The sequence below is a fragment of the Globicephala melas genome, chromosome 16 (assembly GCF_963455315.2).
Source record: "Globicephala melas chromosome 16, mGloMel1.2, whole genome shotgun sequence".
NCBI classification, from domain to species: Eukaryota; Metazoa; Chordata; class Mammalia; order Artiodactyla; family Delphinidae; genus Globicephala; species Globicephala melas.
In genome coordinates, this window is record NC_083329.1 from 5,099,974 (window position 1) to 5,114,678 (window position 14,705).

General features: G+C 48.0%; 1 protein-coding gene across 3 annotated transcripts in view; it reads right to left on the minus strand.

Moving 5' to 3' along the window:
- DOCK1 (dedicator of cytokinesis 1) overlaps nt 1–14,705 on the minus strand; it is a 523,633-nt gene that overhangs the window by 317,566 nt on the left and 191,362 nt on the right. For all 3 annotated transcript variants that reach the window (XM_060286253.1, XM_030832075.2, XM_030832074.2), the window contains 2 exons: nt 7,999–8,126; nt 5,890–5,985 (listed from right to left, as the gene is read on the minus strand). In XM_060286253.1, the coding sequence (XP_060142236.1) occupies nt 5,890–5,985; nt 7,999–8,126 (224 nt within the window). The remainder of the gene's footprint in view (nt 1–5,889; nt 5,986–7,998; nt 8,127–14,705) is intronic.

Below are 14,705 nucleotides of genomic sequence, written 5' to 3' on the forward strand. Positions count from 1 at the left end.
CCAATGCCCGGAGCACTGGGGGAAAAAACTCCAAGTCACATTCTACAATTATCTGTGAGCCGAATACTGGTGCGGCCTCAGGGGTCCTCTCTTATCGATAACTAGATCCAACAAAGGGCATTCTGCCACACAGGTGCCCACCAGTCATTCTGAAAGTGTGCGACTAGCCTCCAAGGAGAGGTCCCAGGCCTCTGCATCTGGTCCTTCCATCTCAGACTCCCCCCCAAAGCAGAGTAAAACTGGGGAGAAAATCAAGGTGTGGGGAAACCTTGCTATCTTGGAAAGGGCACATGAAGTTGGCAGAAGTTTCCCACATCCTATGAGGTTGCCAAGGTGTCCGCTGCCATGGAGACCTGAGGTGTGGCAGAAACGGCATCATCATTCACGGACCCACGCCAGGCCGACTCCAATCTCAAACCGCAACAACGAGCACGCCTTGCAAAGCCATTCTCCTTAGGGTGCCGTCATAGGCGAGGCAGATACACAATCCTCAATTCCAACTCAGAAGACACACCATTAAATTCAAGCGCTTGCTCTGTGCTCTTCTCGAAGAGAGCAAGGACAAAATACAAGAAACGGGCCGTGAACGCCTCCATTCCACCCTGTCTGTGAGGGCACAACACGTTTACAAAGCCCACCACAGCTGGAATGATTCTTTGGGAGCATTTTTATCAGCGAATAAAATTTGACGTGACTAGTAAGGAAGACAAGAGTCACTGGGGCAGCGTCACCTAAAGATAACAGCAGCTGACTCGACATTGATATATCTCCTTTTATCTAGAAAAGCTCTACCACTGGCACATGTGGCATGGGTAAGTGCGCAACCAACTTATTTACAGGAAGAGAAGAACTACATGATTCAGAAACAATGTTCTGATTTGTGAACTAGGGATAACTCATCGTGCTACAACGTGCAGCATACGCTTTGGCAGATGAGAAGGTCATATGCAAGCAGCATAATGCCTTTTAAGGAGCTCAATAATTAAGTTAAGATACGGCTTGGGATGAACATGCAGGAACTGCACAGCGTATTTCACCCAGGTAATGATATGGTTTTCATTTCCTCTGCAGTAAATCCAGTCAGTGACCAACCTTGAAAAAATACTACGGCCACAGACACACGTGAAAGGCAGGAGAAACTGCTATACCGATACGATACGGAAATGAATTTATAAAGTCATCACAACTCACACGTGTACCTGTGATAGGATGATTTTCTGGAAGACAGATGTTTCCTAAGTAGGTTTATTAACAAACATACAAGTTAGAGACACTTTTTGCAACACTCATAGAGAAAAACCAGATACTGTCCGCTTGAAACTTTTATAATGCATTGCTTTCCTTTGCAAGGCAAGATTAAGAATAGCATTTTGTTAAAAGCACATTCATACATAAAGTCCATTAGAATAAATATCGCAAAACAAATGTTCGCGCATGGGGAAATAACATATCTGGTGTAAATATCTGGTGATGAGTCTCGGTAAAAGGGAGTCTTTTGCAGTATCTTTTAAATGAAGAAGTATGTCAGGTCATTATAAATCACGCAGGTTCAAAGAAGTCAGCGGACTTTTCACTAGCAGCATCTCTTCCCCACCAATAGTGCCACTGTCACGATGAAACACACCGCACCCGTCTACGTCCCCTACAGCTGGTGTTCGGAGTAGAAACAAAAGAACTTCCATCACTTGAGTCTAGGGAATCAGGAGGTCTGGTGGTCACAAGAACAAGTGGAGAACGCAGGAAGAATGTTTCCCTTTCCTAAGCCTACTTCTGTGGATTTTCCAAGGGAACCTTTCTTTTGAAGAAGGCCACATTTTCATTTTCGTGAGTTAGTAATTTTCAGTCTTCTTAAAAGTCCTTCTCACTCAATTACATTTTTAAAGGACCCATTAACAGAATGTAAATATTATCTGAAAGAGGCAGCAGAGGCTAACATCACAAGAGAAAGAAGGGTCACGCGTGCTACTCATCCTGTCTGCTCTCAACCCAGCTTTGTTACAGCACTTACTCCAGCAAAGACACAGGCATGTGTGTGTTGGGGGGGGGGGGGTCAAGGGAGGGGGAAACCATGTCACCTGCCCACCAGACAAGAGCACCTAAGCCACCATGGCCCCCTGCTCAGAACCATACACAATGACCAAGAAGGTGCCCAACGCTGATGGCCTAGAAATCTTTTCAAAGAGGAAGAGAAAAATAAAATCTGAAATGAGACCATGTAAAGCTCAGCACCCCACTCAATTATTCTATAGCATTAGACGATCCTGGGATAAAGATAAAATGGCATCTTAATTCTGTGGCAGGGTTACTGCAAGCCTTCTGTGTTAGGGCCTGCTGTAGGCAACCACGGAATCTACAGTCCTACACTTGCCAAATGGAGTTTTATTTGTTAAAAAAACTATAATACTTAGGATCATGGCGTATTTTTATCCTCTGCCTGAGATGCATTCCAATAGCCCATTTCAAATATAAAGTTGAAAGGTATAAAATGAACTAAAACAAATGATATATAACCAACTGCATGGTGTTTATAAGGTACCATGGATACAGTTAAAAGATGACGCTTATACAGTACATCACAGCTTAGCCAATGGCGTGTGAAGCTCCCCACTTCTTAATTCCATATATAAACACATGGGGCAACTGCCAGGCCACAACTCATCCCCAACGAATAACTTGTTTTGATGGAAAGAGACGTCACGCTTCTACTACTGTTGACAATATCATGAAATAAATCATTAAGTGAAGCACAGCTATTCAAAACCTTTTTAATCACTTAAATTGTTAAAGTCCATTTTCAGCGATTCTTTAGAATTTGTGAGCTGATTCACAGTTATACCATTTCCATTCCACTGATGCAAAAAAGAGGAGCAAACACATAAGGGCTGGGATCTCTGTGGTGTAACGGGATGTTACAGCTGAGCCCAAACAGGCCTAAAACGATTTTCTGCTCTCTTTCCACTCTAAAAGGGCCACTGATTACGTTTTTTGGCCACCTTGCCAGGGATATTTTCTTCCCCAGATCTTCCTCTCGTCTAAATTCACGGAGCTGCAACAGTGACGTTAAGAAGCTAATGCATAAATCTGCATGGGAGCCCATGTGGACAGCAAGGCTGAGCTCAGCAGGGCAACATTTCAGTCTCACTGCTCTGTGGACGCCACAGAGGGGACTCGTGGTTCCTTGACGACTGAAAGAGTCTCTGAACATCTCCAATGTGAAATGGAGAATGTCCTTCCTGGAAACATCTTAATGCTGTCATCGTTCATTAAATAATTATAGTTATATTCAGTTGTTTTCTTTGAGATTCCTTCCCTGATGTCGTAGTTCATTTTAGGAAGGAATTTCTGGCCTCCTTGTATACACATTAGAGATGCTGGCACTGGGAGGAGTTAGCTTAGGACCGAAATCCTGTTCCTGCTTCTGGAGACTTCTGCTGGAGAAGGACAGGGCGGTGGGGGGATGCGCCTGGATGCAGGCAGCTTGCTCTAGTGCCCCGTGGCCCCTGACGGTGCCCTGGACCCCGTCACCTATGCAGTAGGAGCAGGGCCACAGCTAGGTAAGACTGAGCCTGGGTCCTCACTTCATGCCGCCTTGGTAAAGGTGCAAGGGCTCTTCCCAGGCACCCCTAAGGGTTCCTTAGGACACATGGCTTCCTCCAAGCCCTTCAGGAAAGGGGCAACCGATCCGTGGTCTGGCCCGTCTTCCTCCAGGACATCCTGACATTTGGTCCACGAAAACGACTGAAGGTGGCAAAGGACAAAAGGTGCTTATTGCCCTGCGCGGCTGCCGCACTAACTACGATGCCGAACCAGGAGGAATTCCGAGCCCTCCTCTGGGCCTCCTGGACCAGCACTGAGATCAGCACCGTGAGTCTCAGTCTCACAGAAGACACCAAGGAAAGCCAGCTCTGGCGCCAGCCCGGGCTCCCCGCAAGCGCCGCCACGCTAGCTGTGGGTCTGGGACCATTTCCCATCTCTCTGCAAGGCATTTCTGCAGCGGCCTATGCACGATGAAGCGGAGGGTTAAGTGAGGACCCTCCGTTCATTACACAGTGCCCAGCACGTCCACAAGTGCTCGGTGAGAGCAGCTATTACTTGCGCCGCTATTATCACTATGTCTGAGATGTGAGAAATTTCCCAAAGGCCTCCAGGACCACGTGGTCTGAGAGAAGTCACCACGCTCCATTCTAGAAACTATGACTGAGCTGCAAGCATGTCTTACAATCTGGCCCCAGGCTAAGGTCCCATCCAAACCGTTATGGGCTTCCTCCCCGCCCTCCTCTCCCCAGTTCAACTGCTGGCCAGGGTGGGCTTATAACCCAAGTGAACACACCGCTAACCAGAGACAGAAACATCTCACCAGTTCACTGGCCTCCACGTCGGCCATGTTCTCCATCTGCCCATCGTGAGTGCCCAACACGCTCACTGTGACTCCGTGACAGCCAGAACGTCACCTCAGCCCCGCTGCTCCAGCCTGTTCCAACAGGGGCTTAGCAGAATGACACCAAACTTGGTTCAACTTGAAGGCACATTCATTCTTTCTACTTAAAGCCCTCTTGAGTTCCACAACGAGAGTGTTCCAGGGGCACCCAGGGCACAACCCCAAGAAGACGGGAACACCGGACCCCGGGGATGCCCCTGGAGTCACCCCAATTCTTCCTCCACAGGGCTCAGTCTCCACCCACGTATACAAAAGCATTTCCAGATTACAGAAAAGAATCGTTATGATGAAGAGCATGATTACAGAATAATGGAAAATCCACTGCAAGCAACGCCAATTTACAAGGAAATATTTTATTTCCTAATTTATACATGTTATAATCCAAACCTAAAAGAGATACACCTTAAAAAGGAAACTCTGCACATAACACATGCTAAAACCCTGAGACATAAACTAGACGATTTGACTGGATGGAAACATACAAAGGCAGCAATTATTCTCCTGTGATTCACCCAAAACCACAGACCGCAGCCTTTACGGTGATGCAGCCACAGAAACCGACACAAGCCCAGTGCTCCAGTCTTGCTTTGCTGCCTGACGGAGACAGACGGGTCACTGTACTTGATCCGTTCCCAGGCTACGCAGACACAACTAAAATCACCCAAGGAAGACCGATGTGCCTAGTCTGACTTCCAGCGAAGACTCCAACTGGATTTTCTGTTCTGTGGTTAGGAAAGCTATTTTTTTGAAATGCGAACCACCAAACTCAGTTACACGGTAACATGTACTAGAAACGAAAGAAATTAAATGGGACCTACGAATGCATCTTTTGCCCACGAAACCATATTTAAGAATAATGATGGTGAGGAGGAGAGTGGCAGACTCTGGAAAATATCACCATAATATGAAAATGCTGCAGTCTTGCTTTAGCAATAAGCTTGCTAAATTATTGTTAAAACTCTGAGAAAAAGAACAGATACCACTCCTTGTCTCGACAATCTGAACAGGACAGACATCTACAATACTTTAGAGTAGACACAAAACAGCGAAGTCGGAGGGCCTCAATTCCTTTTTAAGGCCCTTCATAAAATTTTATTAATGGCATCTTAAATGTAAATACGTCGAAAGAATCTGCCAGAAGAATGAGGACTTAGAAGAACATATACATCCTTTGCTAGAAGTAAGCAATGAGAAAACTAGAACCAAATGTTGGTTTGTTACTCTTCAACTTTGACACTGACTTATGGAGTCGTGGCAATGAGTACCTTTAACCTACTAGACTGTAAATAAATGCATCCCCACTGCTTGCTGTATCGTTGTACAACATGGTTAGTTTCAAAAGGCAGGTGGGAAAGAACCACATGGAATTTCGGGCTTGAGAGTGAATGACTTTCCCGGGAAAGATGCTGTCAGGCACAATGAAACCCACAAGCGTGTCACCGAGCACTTACGATGAGTTCAGAATCCCGTCCCATGGAAATGACGGTTCGGTTCACTGTCCGGAGAAGCTTCTCCATGATAATCTGGACATGCCTCTGAGTTGGTCCCTGCAGGAGGACACACCAGTGTAAATATACCACCACCTAAGACAGTCATTAACATGCCCGTCCCGCGGCTGTCACTGAATTCATTTATCCTGTAAAGAGTAAATCAATTACAACCCTTAACGAGATGAAAAATGGCCCCTGTCAGAGGCAAAAGCCTTCACGAAGAAAACTCAAGGCATTTTATTAATTATAGTCCATTAATGATAATGTGTTATATAATCATAGTAATTTAATTGAAGCAAACCTTAAAAATAAAAGCAACTCTGTTTAAACAATATAATGTTTATGATCCCTGATCAGCTCACCAGTGAGTTTTCTAAAGACACTTGGCCACTTGTAAATGGAAGGCTGACAGATAACAACCATAGATGGCTCTGCATGTCAGGTCCCAATAATGTGGGAACAATCACGTGGAATCGAACGTTTAAATATCGTTTTAGCACACTACTTAAAATTCAGAGTGCCAGAGAACCTTCTATCAGTAAGAATTTGCTCGTTTATTTTGTGTGTGATGGGACTGCCGATTCTTCTTCATGAACTTTGAACGTGTTTAAATGGGCTTTCTAGATGCTTCCGCACAGGCCAGGCAGGCACCACCTCCTCTGTGAGGCTTGGCCACACAACCTCTTTACTCCTAACCTTTCATCTGATAAGAAAAGGAAAAGGCCTGGCATGGGACCCCTGGAGGCTGGCCTTTGGGTTAAGGCTTCCAACACCTTTCAAAGGCAAAGCCCGGGAAGAGCGGATGCAGCCACCATCCCAATGAATTACTTTACCTCATCTCCTTCTTCAAGGGCAACACCCAGGCTCTGAGAGAATGAGCAGGTGCAGCAAGGAAGTGGGCAGGACAGGTGCGTGCATGCGCGTGCACGCGCACGTGTGTGTGTGTGTGTGTGTGTGTGTGTGTGTGTGTGTGTGTGGACTGGGGAGGTGGCAGGAGGTCACGTGGGGAAGAGCTAAGAGCAAGTCCTGCCGACTTAAAATCCTGGCCCATCTGGCCACTGCTAGAGGCAGACACACTGCTAGAGGCAGAGACAGACATGGCCCTGTACACCTGTCCAGACACACCTGGAGAACCAATGTCTTTACATGTTTGTGCACACGTGTGCCCAAATGAATGTGCTGGGTACAATGGGGTCGCGGAAGCATAGGGTCAGATGTTTCCATATGTGCTTGCACCAGCTTTTGATTAAGACAGAAGGTCAGTGGAATAAGCATACAATTGAGAAATGCAAAAGGAAATACCATTTTAAAAAAAAACTGCCAAGAAAGCACAGGAAAAAACTGCCTGTGGGGGGAGGAACCCAGGAAAAGGGGCAGAGAACTGCTCTTCTCAAAACTCTCAGACACACTTAAAACAACCAACAACTACTACGTGCATGTATAAAATAATATTATCTATTTATTAAATATAAAATAATAATTGAAAGAAAGTAGGCAATTAGCCTCCTGTTGTTTATTTCTAATTTTTAATATCAAAGCCTTTGACCTTAAATATCAAATCTAAGTCTTGGGAGTCACTTAGCTGAGAAGTCATAGGAAACAAACATAAAACAGTATCTTCAGTGCTGAAAAGCACACGTGGTAATATAATCATCATGCTTTTTACACATAAACAAAAAATAATTTGAGGATGCAACTCTAGAGAGAGAAAAAGAAAGGATAACCCTTAAAATTCAGGCCATACTTTTTTTTTTTTTTTTGCTGTACGCGGACCTCTCACTGCTGTGGCCTCCCCCGTTGTGGAGCACAGGCTCCGGACACGCAGGCTCAGCGGCCATGGCTCACGGGCCCAGCCGCTCCACGGCACGTGGGATCCTCCCATACCGGGGCACGAACCCGTGTCCCCTGCATCGGCAGGCGGACTCCCAACCACTGCGCCACCAGGGAAGCCCCCGGCCATACGTTTTTAACTGAATCAAATATGACTTGGTCCTGGGAGGCTGGGGCCCCTGGGGATCGCAGGCCCACACTTGCTGCAGGGTCCACAGAGGTAGCCCCGCCATTACTCACCACGTCCTTCCTGTACAGAACCTCCAGGATGTTGCTGAGCAGCTGGCAGCAGGCCTCCAGATCTTCCTGTCTCTCCAGATGGTACTTGAGCTGATCCGTCATCATGGGAAGCAGGATCTCTCTGCAGTCTGCAGGGGACACCGGGTTGCCAGTCAGCAGGAGACCCACCAAGATGCAACTCTGCTTGCTAGAAGCTTGTTCTCCTAGCTTGTGACACTGCATGTTACATTTACATTGCAATGTGAAACTGACATCTGGAGGGGGTCAGACTACTTGACTGGGAGGAAATCACTTGTTTTCTTATAAAATAATTCACTCACGTGTGCACGCATATGTGTGTGTGTCACCATGTAAATATACAACGATAGTTCACAAACAAACATATAAATACATATTCACATATATCCAACAGTACGTACATAGACACAAATGCCAACAAGCATGCTGGGGTTTTAACTAATTTCTGTGCTGAACTGTAAATTTACTGAGTTACAACTTTAGAAGAAATACTTGTTACAACAAAAATGATTTGAATTGCAGCTCTTCTTATTATTTCCTAGGAAGACCAGAGCATGGTTCCTTCCTGCTCCCATATACCTCCCGAAGTTTCCTGAGCTTGGCCGGTTCATAGCTTACTAAATTCCCCACTTAATGTTTACCCACTCAGGGACAACTTTCTGCTGGGCTCACATCTGCAGAGGGACAGTCTGCAGGGGGCTGAGAGCTCAGGCTCTGGAGTGAGGTTGCCTGGGTTTAAATTCCATTGGCTTCCTTGCACGGTTATCTCGGGCAGAGCTAGTTACCTCTCTGAGCCTCGGTTTCCGCATTGCTAACATGGGCACAGTGGCACTAGCTACTCACAGGTTTGAGGTACAATGTACTCCTGCAAGGTGAGGCAAGAAGGCCTGGGCCTGGCACAGGTGAGATGCTCAGGACAGGGTACTTGCTCTTATGATGTGATACAGATAGTGGTGAAGAGCCCCAGCCCCTCTTTGGTCTCCCAGACCCCTGGGCTAATGAGGGAGGGGGCGCTGGGAGCAGGTATTGACCTTGGAGGTGAAAGTTAAGGAGGTAATACGTTCACCTGCTGGGAAGAGGAATCAGAATTTCCCACAAAGTGGGGGCGCCATCCAGGAAAAGGAACCCTATTCACAAAGTCAAGTAGACAGGAGGGTGGGGAGAGGAGAAGCAGAATAAAAGACCAGACGGGCAGCTGGATTTCATCCTGAACGTGATGGATGAGACAGAAAGAGGTGGAGAACTGGAAGATGCTGACAGGGAAGGGACATGATCAGATCAAAAGGCCAGAGACAGCAGCCGTGACAGCGCCAGGTAGGGCAGTGGAGATGGGAGGCTCATTACTGGACAGGTTAGCTAATGCAATAGTCCAGGCAAGACACAGTAAAGGCCTGATCTCCTGCTTCAGTGGCAAGTTTGAAAGAAGAGGCCTTGAACAAAAGCAAACGGGAGGCAGGCTGACCACAGTGGCAGGTGATGAAGTGGAGAGGAGGGTGGGGGCTCAAGGAGAGTCAAACACAGCACCCAGCGTTTGCGTGACAAGTTCATCCAAGGCACCGTGTGATGCCATCCAAGGAGAGGAAACTGGGGACAGAAGGGTGCTTAAGGGCAGAAAAAAGGACCAGGTTCTGGACACGTTGAATCTGAGTTGCTGCTGGACCTCCAAGCGGCCTCATCTAGTAGGCACATGGAGAGAGGGTTCTAGACCTTAGAGATTTCCAGCCTTACAGACTGAAGAAGCAACAGCCCTAGACCATAATAAATGCCAAGTATGTGAATAAGACCATCAAAGAGGAATGTGTAGAATGAGAAGGGAAAACTGTGAACAGCAGTCAGGATGTTGGTATTAGAACAGAAGACGGAGCGAGGAAAGATGTGGGCTGACGCAGAGATGAATGACATCACCCAAACCAAGGGAGGGCAGGTGGCCAGCGTGGCCAAATATGGTGGCAAGAACGGGGAGAAAAGCACAGCCCTGGGATGTGACAATAAAAAGCACACCGAGGAGAATTCCCTGGCGGTCCAGTGGTTAAGAGTCCACGCTGCCAATGCAGGGGCGCAGGTTCGATCTCTGGTCAGGGAACTAACTATTCCACGTGCCGTGCAGTGCAGCCCAAAGATCGAAAAAAAATAAAATTAAAGAAGAAATAAATAAAAGCAGATGGAGTCCTTCTCAAGGCAGCTTCCTGGAGTGGGATGAGAAGACGAAAATAGGAGCACAGACACGGCTCCGGAAAGCACGGCTGTGAAATAAAGGCACACTGGGGTCTAAGGATCAAAGATCACTTGGGTTTTCATTTGTTTTTTAGAATAGACAATAGAAAGAATGTTCAGAAAAATCAAAGAAAAATAATGAACCAGACACAAATAAGATTCGAGATGAAATGCAGTTACTAATTGTCTCTTCCTGTTGGGAAATCCTGTTTAACTCCAGCACCATCCATCCCCCAACGTGAACTGTCTGCTGACAACACCAGTTCTGGATGGTGAAACCAGCCCAGCCGCTGTAGGTCCCTTTAAAATGCAGTGCACGAGAGAAAAGACAGCAGAGCTCGGGAACTTTAAATATCCTGTGCTTGTTTTTAGAATTTTACACTTTAGGACTTCCAAAGTTAATGATACCTAAAAGCAAGTTGTGCATTAATGTTTCCTGAGTTTTCTGAATATAAGGAAAGAATAAGCATGCAACATCGGAATCGTTCCTGAACGTATGCAGAGACTTGCTTAGAAGACTTTCCCAAGAAGTACAAGATAAAGAAGGCATGGGGCTGGAGGCGCGAGGCAGCTCAGGGGGAGGTGCAGAAACCGCACACGCCCTTCCGCTCCTCTGCCCTCCAGGGGACCGCATGTAGGAAGCTCACGCTAAGGCTTTTTCAAGCTCCATCTTGATTTAATCCCTAGAAAAGGAACTGATAGCAACTCCATTTTTCCAGATTGAGTTTTGTCCAATGAATATATGAGTATATGCATTTACTTGTTGATGTCACCATTACAGTAACCAATACATAGGCAGGGGTAACGCAGACATGCTGAAGTGCTGCATATCTTCCGGACAGGGGCCAGCCGGGCTTGGATGACTATGTTGTCAGGGGTTGCCGAAGGTGAGGGAGTGAGAGCACAGCGCAAGGAGGCGGCGCTGTCCCATGGGGACCAGGCAGTCTCTCCACATTGGTGCTCCTGGATGTCACGGGCCATCACATGATTCCCTTATCTTCCCACCCAACCCTTCCTGTGACGCCAAGGGTGAACACAGGACCCCATGGAGAGCATCTCTCTGAATGCCACAGCCCCTTGAACTTGTGATGGAACGATTAAAAGAGTAAACTAGACGGAAGAGGAGGAAAAGTTATCTACTGACTGAGTTGTATCGATGGTATGGGATGGGGGAGCCCAGGCACAAAGAGCCGCCCAGGGACAAAGCCAGTCCAAGGGACATGCCACAGGAAAATGACCACGTGCAGTGAACCCAGCCTGAAAATGCAGTTGCCCAAAATGCTGACCCACTGCATACACGAACTCCACAAGCATCCCAAATCCAATGTCTTTCCTACACAATCCTGACGTTCGCAAGTTACATCCGCCCCAGTAGCTCTGTTGACCTTCCACACCACAGCACAACATCCACAGTAGGGGCTACACTCCCAGCTCCCAGCACCCAAGGGGCAGGAGAGGTCCCCTGGCAGAGCTGGCTGCGTGCAGCCCCGCCTGTGTTCAGCCTCAAGGTCCCAGGCAGGACATCTCCAGGATGAGTCCTCTTTCCCTCCCACCTGAAACACATCACCCAGTGTGACCTCAACGGGGGGTGAGCCCTGGGCCACCCTGTCCGCGCAGTCATGCCTATCACTGCCACCACCGTTCTGGAGATAAGTCTAGTTTCCAAGACATGTCAGTGGGAGAAGTAAGAGCCACGAAGAGCTGAGCAGGTAAAAACAGACCCTGACCACATGACCAAGGAAAACATGACAACGGAGGCTTAGCAAAGCCTTGTCTGAAGCAAGCCTGGGAGGGACCCAACAGCGGCAGAAGGCCAAGTGGGCTTGCTAGGCCAGCGCGGGAGCAGGCGTGTGTCCACAAACAGCCCTAGAGGATCAGGGAACGCAGCTCTGGACTCAGAGCTTGCAGAAATGGCTCTGTAGGCCCTGGCAACCCATATGCCCTGGCCAAAGTCCATTCCATATGGCCTCATTTATCTGTCACGCTGGACAGGCAGGTGTGGACTTCACCGTTCTCAGAAGTAACCGAGTGTGTTGGTGTCATCTGTCAGAATTACTCCAGGGAGAGGGAAGTGATGGCCGCCCTGTCCATCCTCCCCGGGGAGGGATGCTGTCAGCCATCCTCGGCTGCCTGGTGCGAGCGCCCACCCCCCACCCAGCCCAGGGCTCTGCGATCACTCTGTGCATTTGCTACCCAGCCTCCTCTGAGGCTCTGGACACCAAACTTTTGGACACTTCACTACCATTTTGTCACGTTTAGAGACATTTCATTCTCCTAGCCTGAGAACATAAAAAACCCATTTGTTATAATCCTTCAGATGAACCCATAGTATTTACACGTGGGATGTTTTCAACATCCACAGGACAACTGTAGCTCTAACGCCATAACCCACCCCATCTCTGGCTGGTCACGATAAAGGCGGGTCATGGGGATAAGGCTACTTCATCGAGAGGATGAAACAAGACAACACGAGCAGGACTTTGTGAGGGTCCAACGTTCCTGTGTGGAGGACCACACCGCCGGCCCCAGGACAGGGCCCCATCCCCGACCACACGCCCATCATGGGACCAGGTCACCAGGCAGGAGCAGCCTCTTGCCTGGGCTTTTCTTACAGGCACAAGGACCACCCCAGGCATCTCACGCAGGCCTCCAGAGACAGAGGGACACAGAGCAGCAGCACCTTCAGAAATACGTCCCAGGTCCCCACAGGAAGAATGGCAACGCCCCAGAGTCCTGCAGCGGCCGCAGGGACCAAAGCTGGAAGCAGTCCAAGCTGACACACCCACCTTCTTGGTGAGCCGTGATCAGCAGGCCCCAGCTCAGCCCCCCCGACGGACCTGGGGACAGGCAGGCCTCAGGTGCCAGCTCTGGGACTGCTGGAAATTACGACTAGCTCTGTGACCTGTTTCTCCTTCCTGGGACACAGTCTCCGTGAGAGCAGAGGTCTTGTTCTCATCCATGGGAGTAGCCCTCACACATACACTAAGACCTGACAGTGGAAGTGTGTGTGTCCATGCGTGCACACATGTGTGCAGTGACTTCAAGCACGTGTGCAACCGTGTGTGTGTGTGCATGCATGCATGCATGTGCTCGTGTGGAGAAGCGCGCTCTTCCCAGCAGGACAGCTGCTGCATAGGACTTTTGTCCATAGGACTTTCTGTCCTTTTTCATGCGTAAACCTAGCACTTTGCTCCTATCCGTCGAGGAAGGACCTGCAGCCGAGGGCTGCCCCGTCGCACCCTAGGAAGACACCAGAGGGACAAAGCAATCATAGCAAGATCGCTCCTGCCTTTCTGGTGGCTCAGTTTCACTGGATGGTGTCCAAGCCGATCCGGACAGCAGCGTTCAGGCGCACGGGCACACGTGTGTGTGAGCGTGTGTGTGCTCGCACCCACATGTGAGCGGTGGTCTGGGGTCACTGTGATTACAGGTGCGGGTTATCACAAGAGAGTCTGCAGTGAGAAGCAGGTCCACCTCCTGGTGCCGTCCCAGCCACCCAGCAGCCCGCAACCAAAGCAGAACAAACCTCACTCTACAAAGGACGTCCCCACTCTGCATTTCAGCTCCTTCCAGTTTGTTTTTCAAGAGGTAGTGGGACACAAGTTCGGAATAACACTAAAGATCCCAAAATTTTATTGTAAGTCAAGACAAAAAATTAAGAGCACAGAGGAACCTACTACCCCCCCACACTCACACACACACACACACACACACACACACACACACTCTCACACCACACACACTCACACACACCACACACACACACCATACACATTCACACAAACACCACACACTCTCACACACTCACACCACACACACACACACCACACACACCATACACACTCACACCACACACTCACACACACACACTCACGCCTGCAATGAGCTGTTTTAAAGCATCCAAGGAAGAGGAATCTCCTGTCATATTCTGAGTGTCCCAACTCAGCGTCCTGAATACCCTTCTCCATGAACAGAATGTCATTTCTCTAGCATGATTTGTGCCAATTGTCCCATTTTGTTCAAAACAGATGGCCCAGGAACCTGACAATCCCCCCACCCAAGGAAAAAAAAGAGAAAAGAAAAAAAAAGAAAGAAAAACAATCAAACAAACAAACCCTTATATTTTAAAAAGAAAACACATTTCAAATAAACTACCCATAGATAAACACATGGAAAACAGCTGCAACAAATACCTGACTGGAAGTCCAGGAACCTGGGTCTATTCGATTTTGTTTGTTGGCTTTTTAATTGGAGTAGAGCTGATTTACAATGATGTGTTAGTTTCCGGTATACAGCACAGTGATTCAGTTATACACATATCTAACCTTTTTCAGACTGCTTTCCATTATAGGTTATTACAAGATATTGCTTATCACAAGGTCCTTGCTGTTTACCTATTTTATACATAGTAGTGTACTTTTTGTTAATCCCAAGACTCACAGACATAGAAAACAAACTTATGGTTGCCAAAGGGG